General features: G+C 45.4%; 1 protein-coding gene across 1 annotated transcript in view; it reads right to left on the minus strand.

The window, feature by feature from the left end:
* Positions 1 to 11,900, minus strand: part of LOC104520991 (cullin-associated NEDD8-dissociated protein 1) — a 15,405-nt gene extending 3,505 nt beyond the window's left edge. Inside the window, 9 exon segments of the mRNA XM_029083717.1 lie at positions 2 to 718; positions 1,059 to 1,200; positions 1,806 to 2,098; positions 3,428 to 3,570; positions 4,256 to 4,361; positions 4,948 to 5,204; positions 5,857 to 5,980; positions 7,720 to 7,874; positions 11,716 to 11,900. Of these exon segments, the coding sequence (XP_028939550.1) occupies positions 2 to 718; positions 1,059 to 1,200; positions 1,806 to 2,098; positions 3,428 to 3,570; positions 4,256 to 4,361; positions 4,948 to 5,204; positions 5,857 to 5,980; positions 7,720 to 7,874; positions 11,716 to 11,855 (2,077 nt within the window). The 5' untranslated portion in view covers positions 11,856 to 11,900.
* Between the last annotated feature and the right edge of the window lie 2,478 nt (positions 11,901 to 14,378).

A 14,378-nucleotide genomic window follows, 5' to 3' on the forward strand; every position in this document is an offset into this window, starting at 1 on the left:
GTAGTCAGGAACGTGATAGCCACCTGGGAAACGTGCATGTCATTCTCGCTAATTAAAGCGGGGAGCTCTGTTAGGACAGACTCTATCATGGCAGGCTTGAGGCTGTCACTGTAGTTCTTCACTAGGATGTCCAGAGCAGTCAGAGTGCTCAGTTTCAAGGCACGTTGATTCTTTCTCAAGAAGGAAGCTAGAATGGGGAAACCTTCCCCTAGAATTGGTCTCAAATCTATTTTAAGTGGAGAACTAGCAATTAACGTTAATGCTTTGACTGCTGTCAATCTGGTGATTTCATTTTTGAGCCTCTCCAGAAATATCTTCAAAGTTGGCTGCAGATCAGTGCTTAAATGGTCTCCCAGATTGTAAATGATCTGTCCCATGCAGGAGATAGCACGCTCTTTTACCTCCTGGTCAATGTCAGCTGCCTTCAGTCGCTTCAGCGTACCGGGGAAAAGGTCCTTCACGTAGGGCTTGGCATCAAAAGTGCACGGTTTGTCCAAAGGCCTGATAACTTTCACAAGTTGCTGAGTGACTAGCAGAGCTTCTGAAGTGATCTTATAGAAGGGGTCTCCAATACAGGTCACAACAGGAGGTAGCAGGCTCTTGATATGAGGATGAAACACCTCTGGCTGGTGGTTGCAAAGAAGAACATGAAGGAAAGACAGCGTATCAATCCTCATGTTGGAGGAGCTGGATTTATCAGCCAAGGAGAAAACAATACCTGTGCAGAAGAGACAAGAACGACTGCTGCCTCATTTCATCGCGCAGCTTTTTTCTAACCCCCTTCCCCCTGAAAAAGCAGACACAATCAGAATCTGTTTTCTTTCTTTCCTCTCCCTGCCCAAAGATACGTGCCATTAAAGAGAGCTACTGTCCTTGCTGTCCTTCTGCTCTCCAGGGAATGGCAATTCAGACATAACTGGTCTTTGTAGCAATCTCAGGTGTCTGGCTACAAAACCTGTTTTAACAGTTAATTCAAGGAGCCATCCTGGGCTGAGACGAGGTGTGGTTAGTCAGGTGCAAACAGGGATGACAATGGCATTGACCATGGACAAATTTACCAGGGACTAGTGCTGGGAGGTGATCTGCCAGGCAACCGGGAAGAACATTGGCCAGTTCTGTCAGGACGCTGAAACAACCCTGTCGTGATTTGATGCTCTTTTCTTTGAGCTGCTTGTGCAAAGCCTTGACGATGCTGGGGACCTGCAATCCAGAAAAGAAAACCAGAAAGAAATCCATCCGTCATCCCAGCCTCCAGGGCACAGAGCTCTGCTTGTTCAGCTGAGCCAGAGGTACTAACACCACAGCAAGAAACAGAGGACCTGTTCACCAGGGGAGAACAGACTTGGGGCAGATTACAAGACAGCGCAGGTGAAGAAAAGACAAATGAACAGAAGAGCAGGAGGGGACTTTCTTCTCTTTTCCATGTTTTACAAACAGGCTCCTAAGCAGCCCTTCCTGAAGTTGGTGTTATTGGTGTTATTCCTGAGCAGCAGCTGCAGTCAGGCAGCAGACTGAGCTGTCACCCAAAGGCTAACCTGTCTCACAGTCTGCACACAGGTGCCCGAGGCCAGTGGGGCTGTGCCTCAGGGCTCCTGCGCTGGCTCAGTGCTCTCCCTGGGAGTGGTGAGAGACACCCAGTAAACAGCCCTCAGGACCTGGTCCCCTCTGCTCCTGTGCCCAAAGGCTCCTTCAGCCGCCTGTTCTCAAGCTTAACTTAATCATTGGTGGCATAATCATCGGTGGCATGTCCCATACTTCTCTTCATCGCTTTCTGACCTACTCCAGCCCGCCATCTCCTCACACACCTGGTTCTGAAGCATTTTCAGGGGGACGTCATCCTTGCCAGAGGCATCAGAAGCATGCAGCCAGCTCTGGATGGGCAGCGTTTGCTTCAGCAAGGCGATGTAAGTGCTGAAGATGTCAGCTTTGACATTTTCCTCCCTCTCTTTGAATCTGCTTATCAAGACTGGAGAAAGAGTTTTGTAGAAGTCCTGAAGGAGATCACGCCGGCTGCTGACAATGGCCTCCAGGCACTTGGCCGCAGACCTGCGGACTTTCCAGCTGATGTCATCATCGTCACTGTACTCGTCGTCGCTTTCTGTAAAGAAGACACGGGAAATCAATGTGAGAAATTATGAGAAAAACAGAACTAGAGGATCGCTTGATCCTCAGAGCTTCCCTCTCCAGCTGACCAGACAAACAGGTGACAGGAACTCGCAGACATCTAGGAACACTGAATTGTCCAGAATAGCCTGTCCCTACAGAAGCCATCATCAGCCAGCATGACCCAGGGCTGTCCTGGGTCAGATTATTCTGTTCCAAGTAAGAGCTGATGGAGAATAAACCTTAATGGTACCACCCTTACTGGCTGCTTCAGCTCAGGCAAAAAAGCTTTTGTTTCAAAGGGAGAATGAGGTCCCCAGATTTTAAAAAGACAGAAATATGCAAATATTTGTCTTAGCAGTTCCTGAATGGCAAAAAAGAGCATAACCATTTACTACATCACTGGCAGAACATTTAACATATTCTCCAGGAAGCTGGCCATGATCTTACCCCAATTAGTTTGAAAGTAAATACAAATGCTTTTCTTCCAGGGACCTTGTTCTAACTTTTGCTCGTAGCTGCCACGCTATGGAACCATGAGTAGAGACACTAGGAAATGCTGTCTGTAGCTAACAGGCATTACAGGTACCCCTCGTACCTGACCAAGGCTCGACATCCACCTCAAAGTAAGCACGACTCAGAAGATAAGTGAGAGGTCTCTCTGAGGACAGTATCAGATTGCTTTCACTGATAACAAAGATCTTTTTAGAGGCGGACCAAAATGTTTTTAAGGGCGGCACTTTTAAGTGTTTAGGATTGTAGCTTTGCTTTCCTCTGCTGCAATGTAGTAAGAAGTAGCTACCCTATAGTAAAAATATAATTGTGTGGCTACTATGTTTGTAGGCTGAGTTAAGTTGCCCTGAAACTGTTAAATCAAAGTTGCAGGCTTTAATTTAAAAGAGCAGTTAAGAATATAACTCTTCCTGCAAAAGAAGCACTTGGGAGCACATGGAGCGTTTCAACAATCAGGATGGCAGAGCAGCTGACCCCCACAGTCAGCAGGCACAGGGAAAACAGTGCTTCCTCGGGTTAGCTCTCCCCTAAACTAATTCAGAGTTCAAGTTTCAGTGTTTCCGCTGTCACCTAAGGCAGGCAGAGATCTGAGGGCTTTGTCAGAAAAAAGTAAAAGTAACAAACTCAGAACGACTGCTGGAACTCTGCACATCCAGCTATCTAATTACCACTGGTAAATTAAAATAACCCATTTAAAAGAACTGACTTGAAACAGATCTGAAAAGTAACATCACAGAGGGTGAGAAAGCAGGAAGGGGAGAAAGTTTAACCCAGTGTTCTGCTGAGCACAGTCATCCTCACAAGCAGGCACCTTGCTCTTCATCCTCCCCATTTTCAGTTTCCATCATCTCTTCCTCCTCCTCATTATCATAATTGTAGTTTGGGTCAAAGGTGATGTACTTCAAACATAACCCCATCACGTTAGGGATGTGAGGGTCAATTTCCTTTGGGCACCTATCACAACAAATAAAAATCCTAAGAGTTAGTAAATTAAAGACTAAGCAATTTTAAATACCCAAATAACATAATTAATCTCAAAAGGATCCCCAAATGCTTCACAGACTATATGAACATTTTGTTAACATGAATTAAACCAGAGCCGCTCCTTCCTGCTGTGCATGAAGCAAGACTACACTCCCCTGGGGAGGATGCAATGATTTCTGTAAGGAGAACAAATAAATAAATTGCCTTCACCACCTGGTTGAATCCTCCCTTCGTGGGAGAAAACCTCAGCAGCTCTGTAGGGCTCCTTTCCCAAGACAAGCAGTAAATGTTTGACTGAACACCAGGACAGCTGCAGCTCAGCAGCTCTTCTGCCTGAGCCCCGTCCTGCCTCCTGCTCCCTCCCTGCACCTGGAGTGAGGCAGTTCCCTCTTGCCGAGGAATCCTCCAAGGACAAGGAAAACTCCCACTCCTGGAGAACCAATCCAGAAACACACTCTCACACATTCAGGTAAAACAGCTCAGAACTCAAGCCCAACTCTGCACAAAAAAGAAGGGATTTCATTTGTGAACTGTTTTTCCCAGCAGCAATGCACATGGGAAGGTACTCAGCCCTGGATGCTGAATGTATAGGTGTTTACACCAGGAGGACACCGACGCGCAGGAACGGGGCACAGTTGTTCTCAAGGGCACACACCTTCTCACAAAAGACTCAAAGGCCTGAAAGCAGTACTCTCTCAGCTCGTCATCTTCCACGTTGCAGTACTGAACAATCAGAGGAATTATCTTCTCCAGATGTTCTCCTGGGAATGATAAAGTAAGCAGCAATGAAAAATCATTCCAGCCTTCACCCATCCGAGCAGCTCACAGTCCAGCCATCTGCCACTTCCTTTGTGTGCCTGGCAGAGCATTCCTCCCCTCATGGCCCAGCCTTGCAGGGATTTTAAGCAGACAACCCCTGCTCCCTGTCTTCAGCCCTCACTGGCATCTCAGTCATGGAAAAAGCTCTGATTAGAAATCTTCTAGGACCTAATCTCAGCTCTGGCAGATCGTTTAGACAAGTAATACAATATGTTGCCCTCCATTTCTCCTCTCATTTAAAATGGGGTGAATCCACTGACCTAATTCACAGAGGCATTAATTCAGACCAAGGAAGCGCTGCAAGACCTTGAGATGAAACCACTACAGAAGGGCAGCCAGAGAGTTACTCTGGTGTCTCCCCTCTTCCAAGTGGAGATCAGAGAGCCAGATCAGGACCACAGAGGGAATCACAAAGCACAAGCCACTAATATGTCAGGAACAGAGTGAGCACACTTCTTTCACCACTAAAAGGAGCTGCTCTAAAATACATGCACGTTTCCCAGTGTCATTTCAAGCTACTCATCCTACCTATGCGGTGTCCAGCCTGCCTACTGATGCCAGCGACACATTGAATGTACGTCCTGGTAGTAGAAGTAGACTCATTCTTCTTCAGCTCGGCAAGCAGATGCTCTGTGAGCTCTGAGAAGATGTTTCCACTGCAGGTCAAGACAAGATGACCCAAGGCAATGATGGCTCTTTTACGTACTGCCAGCCTGGGGCTTGTCAGCTGGGGAAGGAGGCAGTTCAGAATGGAGGAATGGAAAGAGTAGAGTGTTCCCCCTAGTCTGCAATCAACAGCACAAGACAGAAGATGAAAGTCAAAGCCTAAGAGAAAAGCCCTCTTGCCAACAAAAAATGTACAAGTCCTATCAGCTATCAAGACTTCCAGCGTGTTGTGGGGAGAGAGAGGAAAAGGGGGGGGTTGGCATTTTGGTCAGAACACTGACTTGTTCTGTGTAACACAGGGAGAGGTTATTTGTCTCCATCCTGGAGGAGTCTGATTTTGGTGGTGTCCTTCTGGATGACCTGGGAGTTTGTCAATAATTTCCTGCATGCAGTTGACATATGACACTGTCACTCTGACTTATGTAACAAGAGAAAGAGGCAGCCAGAAAAAAAAATGCATGTGTGATCAGATCACAGGGCTAAAATAAACCTCCCTGCTTTGCCCTCTCCCTCCCTACAACTGTCTGAACTGAGCCTCTGTGGGATCCATCACCAATGTCCCTGCCATTCCCAAGCACGGAAGGGCTCAGCACGCTGTCTCTCATCTCTGCTGGGGAATCTGCTCTGCTGAGATATTCCCCAGTGGCAGCCAACCCAAATCCTTTATTTTGAAGTCCTCGTAGTAGGATTAGGGAAATACAGAAATCAAAAGCACACACATCCATGCAGCCCCCTGCTGCACAACGCTGCCAGAAGGAAATCCTTTAGTACCTGCTCAGCATATCTGACAGGATGTCAAGAGCCTCCAGCTGCACAGATACATCCTCCTGCTTGCCAATGGCTCCTGTCAGCTGGGCTGTGATCTTTTTGCACACATTTGCTGTCATAGTGGAGCCTGCAAGAGAGAGATTTTTCCCCACTGTCAGTTAAAAAAAAATCTTTTTACTGCTAAGAACCATTTAATCTCTCCTACATTAAAAAAAAAGGAATCACCACTGGGAGACCTAACCAGAACAGCAGCCAACTGGCTTTTGTTTGAGATGGTGGATGCACACTGCCAACAGCGAGGTATGTCCCTCTGTGGTATGATGCATTAACTACTTAGAAGAAACTTCTCTTCTTGGAGAGTCTTTTACCCTAAACCAGCCTGGCTGTCCCGCAGGCAGCTCCCAGGCCCATGCAATGCAGGCAGCAGAGATGGGTGGGAAGGCTCTGGCACGTACTTTTCCCTGTTTTTAACTTGAAAATGTCCAGCTTCAACACACTGAGATTTTCTCCATAGGAAGTGCAGTCTGGACAGAAACTGTTTCTCAGCTCCATTATGAAATTTAAGGATAGACCTAGATAAATCTTTTGCAAAATAATATATAACCCAGGTTCCAGAACGTGTTGAGATTACAACCATAGTCTAGAATCTCAACCTCCTACAGTCCAGATCGATGTCTAGATACAAGCTTGGTCTTCACACTGAGGTGTGCCTGTCCCAACATCAATTTTTGTTGTGGTTTTTTTCCCAGCTGGTTCAGTGCAAAGCATAAGCAGCTTCAAATTCCACAAAACTTTCAAAGGAAGGGACAACTGATTCCCACACCATTCTGAACAGCCTCCACGATGCAACAGAGGCAAAGTAGAACATCCTGGGAGCATCATTAACGGCTGCACAGCACTGAGAAAGGAGCCTGCTTCAGGCACATGCTCTTTCTTGGACTATAATTTCAAGCCTTCCCTTTGCTCCAGACACCACCACACCCACAGCAACCGCACAGAGTGGGGCTGAGGGTGAAGAAAGCACAGGGGGAGGTGTCCAGCCTCTCCCTTTTGCAGCAAACCCACACTGCTGCTGCTGCCTTCTACCAACACAGTGCCAACCCCAGCCCTTAAGGAGATGACTTGCTACCCTAAACTAGTTTCAGTTATGTGATGTATGCCAAATAAAGAATTCTGAAAGATGGTTCACAAGAGCTTAACATTTTGTAAAACAGAGAGGAGTTCAGCAAGTATTTGCACACTAATGCTGGTTTTCCTCCCAACCAAAAATCCAGCAGCCTAGCAGCACTGCCACAGCCGCCTGCCGTGAAGGAACGAGAGATACACGAGATGGCTGCAGAGGAAATGTAAATCTCTGGGAGCCTCGGGTATCTCCTGAAGAGCTGCTGCATTTCTGGGACACGCAGTTCTACATGCAGAAGCAGCCAGGGTAGCTGTGGCAGTGAGAAGGCTCGGGCCAGCCAGGCTGCAGACAGGAGGTGGTGCAGTGCTGGCGCTGCTGAGATCACAGAGGGCAGAGGCACTGCTGATGTGGAGACCAAGGGCCGTGCCAGGCTGCCCAAACAGCAACATCCCGACACCCGGAATGCTCTGGGAGTGCTGTAAACAGAAATGGATTTCTTCAAGAACTCAGATGCAGTTTCAGAGTTAAGTTGAGGATACCAGCTCAAGCGTTCATTTCATCCCATCTTTAATCACACTGGTGTCTCAACTTCTTACTATCTCTCCTCCTTATTTCATTACTTGTCCTCTAGCAGGTGCATAAGGAATCTGTAACTTTTAGGCCTTGAACTACACGTTTTCCTGTTTCCCAAGGGCTGTGACTCCCTCTTGCCTCAGTCTGACAAGCAGGGACAGACACTTTACCTGTAGAAGCTGGTGGCAGCTCCGAGATGACTGTTTTCAGTCCGATGCTGGAGATATCCCGCAGCTGTTCCTTGTCGGATAACATGTTTGTACACAGCGTATCCACAATGGTTTCCACCTGGTACTCCTTCACTTTGCCAACCAGTGGGCCCAGACTGCGGGAGGAGAAGCCAGTCAGAACGAAGAGGGAGAGGGATGCTTTCCACCATCAAAAGGATGCTCAGGCTCACTCACTCCGCCCCAAGTGCACACATCACCAAAACATGGGTATGGAGTACGGATACCTGCAGCACGTCGTGTCCCTAGCTTCACAAACCCTGCACTGCTGCCTCAGATAACTCTGGATCAGATGCCAGTGAGTTTTAGATCAGATTTGTAGGAGGACATTTCACATGAAGTACTGCAAACATGAGGACAGTTACTATCTTACTGGAAGGATCAGCTCAGAAATGATGAGACAATGAATCTGAACCAAAGCAACCACGTTACACAGAATAATGGTAAAAATGTACAGCCAGGTTTTGGAAAAAAACAAAACCAAACCAACCATCAAAAACTGACTTTCAGGAGGAAATGCCAAATGGATTTCCACAATTAGCTATTGCCCTCTGCCGTGCGTGTGAAAACTTCTACCTGAGCCAAGGCTCAGAACTCAGAGCCAAAGCTGCTCCCTTTCCCCTGTGCTTCTTAGAATTATCATTAGAAAAACTTTATTTTAATAACCTATATTTCCTGCTGGTAAGCTTGTATTCAAAATTGTGCATAGAGCATTTGTTTGCAACTATTTATTTCTGCATCTTCACGAAGTAACTAGCTACAATGTAAAGTATTAACTGTATTTCAGCAAGTCCTGTTACAGCTTTCTTTGTCTAACCAGCTGCACTTGACTCTTTGAATTAAGCTGATTAATTCAAAATATATTTGTTTCCTATGAATATCCTGCACCCCCTACTAAGAAATTGCTGTTTCATAGACAGCAAATCTGATTGCTAAAATGTTCATGAGAAGCCAACACAGATGAGTGGAAACATCTTACTGCATAGAAAATTCCATATTCTTATTTTAGCAAACACCCACAGAAAATCCTTCCAGCCCATTCAATGCTAACAACACCTCACTCCTCTGCCCACGTCCCCGTGACTCACCGGGGGCAGAGATCCACGCCCAAGCCCCCATGGTTATGCCACCCCACCTCTGCCCAGATGAAGAGCTGGAGCCCTCGCTCGCAGATTAACACCACTAGGCAATTCTTCACGTCCAAAAATTCAGATCTAGAAATTACTAGGGAAAAAAAAAAAATCTAGAAATTCCTTTAGAAGGATTTGGGGCTGAACAGCCACTTCTGACAGATGCTAGAGGTATTTTTCTGTTTCCCAAGAGCTGATAGCACCTTGCAGAGAAGCAGCTATTTGCTGCAGCAGCGATGTGGCTGCACTCCAATTTCTGTGCCAGGTAAAAAATGTTAGTCACTGCTTCCATGTTCCCTTTCTTGTGGGGACCAGTCAAAATGGAATGATTTGAAGTGAATAATACAGATCTTTTCCTTTGGGTTCAAAAACCATACAAAAATTGAACAGCTCCCTGTGATTCATCGACGGCACAACCATTTTTCTAAACAGGGTTCTAGAGTTTTAAAAGTACCATCATGCTGCTGTTCCAGAGCAAAAATATGTTTAAATAACCAGTTCCTGAAGTTTCACAGTTCTTTTTTCCCCTCTCTTCCCCTTCATATAGCCAAGTGAAAATAGAAAATAGAGTGAAGGAAAGGGCTAATCTGCCTCTTTGGAGTTTTGTCTCTCTCTTTTTTTTTTTTTGTTTTTACCATGTCACACAGAAAGGAGTGACTCGAGGTTTTGGCTCTGCATGCTGCCCGAGGGGACACAGCCACCGATCCCTGGGGACTACCAGCAATGCTACAAGTCCATACAGCTCAAATTAAAGGCTACCAGTTGCCTGTAGAGCACAAAAACAGACAGAAAGACATTCAGGGCTGTCAACATGTCCTTCTCTCAATGAAGCTTAAACACAGGAGAGGTAAAAGTCCCTGACTTCAGTGGGAGCTGAAGAGGACTGTCAAAACATCAGGCTCGATGATTTACATTTTCTTAAGAGCTTGTATGAGAAGACATGGTGCTAGCACTCTACAATGTTTATTGCTGGACACAGTTTATAAAATCCTTGTGCAAAAATGCATTTTCTGTGTCCTTCTGTCTTCCTCTTGGCGTAGCTCCAGTAATGCAAACTGCATGGGACACCAATGCACAGGGAGCTGTCTCCCTGCTGGCACAACACACCACCCCTGACAGCGTGCTTAACAACCACATACACTCAGCATTTCCCAGAGTACACAAAGCAAACTCACACACAGCCTGTTCTGCATCAGACTGTTCCTAAATACAACAATCAGGACAATAATGGCTGTTGAGAGTCTGAGTAGCTACTCTGGAATACAAGAATTAGAAAAGAAATACTAAATAATAAGACTTTGTGCAAAGTCCAAGGAGTGTTCAATCCTACACCTCAACATGGTTATCTCTATTTCACAGGCAGAGACGGAGGCACAGAGAAGCTACGGAACTCATCTAAATAGAAAAAAAAATCATGGAACCAGAAAGAGGGCAAGTTTTTATATGGATTTCAAATTTGTGAGTTTTCTGGGTGTGAAGTGTGATTTCACCATTCCTCTGAAGAAATAAGATGACAGTTCTAGATTATAAAATCAACTGCAAGACCTCTCAGTAGTTTCCTAACTTACTCCTAAATCCTGACGTGGGCTGCACAGATCTACACTTGAGCCTAATCCAACTGCCAGTGTCCTTCAGACCATCGTATTTCTCCTTACAGATCCTTCCCACCTGACTGGACATTAATGTTACAAGTGCCTCCCTAAGTACAAAAAGGAAATATTACTGGTTCTATTTTGAGGCCTCCTCCTTAACACATTCTGGATGAACTGGAAACTGTAATGAGTATGGACTTACTGCTAATGCAACTACAGATAAAAAGGCAAAGAAGTTTGTACTCTGTTCAGTGCCTGACAATTTTGCTTTGAAAAACAGAATAAACAAACCCAAAGCAGGCAGAAACAGGAACAGGGCCAGAGGAAGTCAGGATAGTGGGAACCAAAAAGAAAGGGCCGAAGGTCACAAGGAAACGACAAGGATAGAAGCGATATATGGTTAAAAAGGAGGGAATATGAGTAAGATCCACGGTAGGAAAAGACATAGGAACCCAAAGTTGTCATTAAATGGCCCACCTTTCTGGAGCCCTGGGCATGAACTGACCCATTCAATTTCATTTCTAGAATGAACACTCCCATTTAGACAGGCTGGGGGAAAGAGACAGGAAAGAACATGTCAGCAGTGGGATCAGGTCATCAGATGATTCAGTAATAAAGGAACCTTCTGCCTTTTTCATTTGGATTTTTTAAAAAAATATTAAAATGGTCTGAGGCAAAGCAACAGCACAGGCTACACCTGGAGTCAAAGCGGGGGAAAAAACCAAGTGCATCATAAACTTCAATGAAAATGCTCTTCAAGAGTACGATTCGGACCTGAAATTGAAATGCCATTTTTTAAGGATTACGCGTTTTGTACCACCTCTATCAGAGACAGGACCACTGGGAAATTCAGCACTGCACTGCAGTGCCTGAGAAAGGAGAGGAACTTGAGGACCAAAATTTTAAACTGGGCTTCACCCTGAAGAAATAAAATCTTAGGTGTGCTATTTTTAATATGGTAAGATTGATAATATAAACACTGAACTACTTCCAAAATCACCTACAGCTTCTACAAAGACATCTGTTTGCTCACCCTTTCTGAATAGCAACAGAGAAAGAAATTTTTGTGCCCAGCATGAGAGGCAAAGCCCCTACAAAGGGAGGTTTGGGTAAGGTGCCAACGCTGCAGGACCAGGCTCTGCTCTCACGCCCTCTCTGCAGCCTGTGACAGCTTTGTTACTGCCAAGGAACAGGATAAATACTGGCGAGGCTCTTACCACTTGACAGCGAGGTTCTGTACTTCCCCATTCTTGTCCTCCAGCAATTTCAAAAGCATTTTCACAACTTTTTTCTCACTGTCTTCATCTAGTTTTATCGAATCTTTCTGCAGCTCCATCATCAGGTCATTGGTGGCCATAAACCTGAAAGAACATATAGCAAAAGTGGATTGGCCGATATACAGACACAAGTGCGTTTCCTTCGCATCACTTTGGACAATAAAACTTGACAGTTAGTGCTTGTATGAAAATACACTTTCAAAGAGTAACTTACAGCCCTTCACACTGTCCTGAAAAATAAGGCACAAAGAATGATGACTATCTTACAAGTGGAAAACTCAGGCAGAGGTAGCTGGTGAAAAGGCTTTAGCTAAGGAATCTGTGAAAATGAGAAACAGAAGTTCTCTCCCCTCCTTAAAATAGATAACAGGGAGGGGGTAAACTAAAACTCTAAAATTGGCACCCAGCTTGTGTATTTTTTCTCAGTGACTAAATCAAGATGGTCAACCATGCTAGAAAAAATGATGTTTTCTTTTGTTTTGTTTTGTTTTCACCAATTGCCAGGTCCAGGAAAACCAGTCTAAGAATGCCCCTGGCTGTGCTCTTTCTGGCTTATTTAGCACTGACAGTATGATCCCACACGTGGAGAAGGGGATCAAGCTATCGAGCTCAATAAAGTCACGTCTCCATGCAACCTAACCCTTAGAAGTTCCCTAGGCTGTATTTAGATTGCTATTGTTCAGCCCAGACAGAGTTTGTTTCTATCTTTCTGGTCCTGGGAGCCTTTACTAATCCAAACAGTTGTGTCATCCACACTCTCGACCTCCCCTTGCGTAACTCCTTCTCAAACTTTTGTTTTGGTTTTTTTTTCTGTTCTAGAGAAAAGACACTAAACACCTTGGTACCCGCAGGCGCTGCTGGTGATGGACGCAATGCTGTCAATGGTGTGCAAGGCTTTTTTATCACTTGGGTACAAAACAAATCACAGGTGCTGCATCTCTGACACAGTTTCCGTTGCTGAAAAGACCTCTGCAAAAGCTACTTTTTTCCAGGATATGTGTGACCTTGACCATCCCAGTTCCTATTTGCGATTCTCTGGTGTCCCTTTATTAAGAAGCACTTGTCTGCTGTTCAATCCTTATCCCCTGTCCAATCAATTATACTGACATTTGATCGACAGTGTAATTTGGCATGAAGGAACATTTCTGACTGTACTTTTTTTCCCTCCCATGAGCAAAACCAAGCACATATTTATCATTCCAGCTTAGAAGGAAAACCAAACTCCCAGCTGACTGTTAGTCAATATAATTTTCTAACAGAGACAATGTCAAACTGCGTTTTGAGAAGTTTTGAAAAGTATCTATTTTCCTGGGAGCAGGAAATGTAAAATGTACTAGTAAAGAAGTCTGAGGTTCCGAGAAATACAAGTGTGGTTATTACATATTAGTTCCTTTCTAATGTTAGCCCCAGCATCGGGGTGGACATCTAAAAGGAACTGCAGAGAAGTCCTTCCCTCTCATTTACCAAATGACACCTCCACTTTAAATTGGGCTCTGATGTAATTCGTTGAGCGTGTAAGAGCCCTCGTGCACCAGGGCAACATTTGTGTCTTCAATCTGCAAGCCCGCTCTCGCGCAGCAGCTAGGTACATCTGCAACAAGGGTCTGCTGAGGTGTTTAGACAGCCAGCCAGAAATCCAAAACGAGAAAATCAGGGACTCTCACCTAGAACGTTAACAGTATGCAAGCTCTTTTTGATTCTGCAAGAGCTATGAAGCTGCACTTGCAGTTCAACGTCTGCACAGAACAAGCATGACCAATTATGGCCACAGGCTGAGCAGAGTCTTCTGTGGCAACACATCCAGCTTTCAACTCGCTACCTGCTGCCGTCCTGCCCCCAGGACCTCGGAAACTGGCACACGGATCCATTTACGAGCGGGAAGCACATGAAACCTGGTCCTATAACTGGTCATGCAACTGAAGACAGACAACAGCCTCATGTTTGACCATGTGCTGGGAGGAAAAGGCCCTGGAATATCTCTGTAACATGACACATGCCCTGCACTGGGCACATCTTGTTTGGACTATTAACTGTAAATTCTTTGAACAAACTGTTTGTGCAACTGCTCTATCACTGACTTATTTAAAACATACCTGTTTTAACAGCAGAAAAACATCAGCAGCCTCTGCAAAAATCAACCTACTTTAGGATATTGATAACGCCCTTCTAAAAGACCTCAAAGTATCAAGTCTGGCACAAACATTGAAAATCTGTGTGAAACCTTTCATACTTGCTAGTTTGAACATTATTTTATAGAGGACCCTGAACACTGAGCCACCAGCCCCAACCCTAAACAGATGTCCATTTTTTCTGCTGGCACAAAGAGAGTAAAAGAGTCTCAGTCCTGTTAGGAAGGCACATTGTCCCACTGCACAGGAACAGTTCTAAAGCCCCCCGAGCACAGCCGGCCCCCGCAGCGCCCATGGCCGGACACCGCGGCCCCGCCGGCGGGTGTCTCAGCCTTTGAACGCGCTGACCTCTCACCTTCCAGCGGAAAAACAAACTAAGGAGCATTTCAGTATTTCACTGTTTCTGCCACGATGTTCCGCTAACGAAGAACAAGCAAGAATTTAAAGTTGTGCTGTGAAGACTTTCCTTCCCCC

The sequence above is a fragment of the Antrostomus carolinensis genome, unplaced genomic scaffold (genome assembly GCF_000700745.2).
Source record: "Antrostomus carolinensis isolate BGI_N321 unplaced genomic scaffold, ASM70074v2 scaffold42502, whole genome shotgun sequence".
Classification (NCBI taxonomy): domain Eukaryota; kingdom Metazoa; phylum Chordata; class Aves; order Caprimulgiformes; family Caprimulgidae; genus Antrostomus; species Antrostomus carolinensis.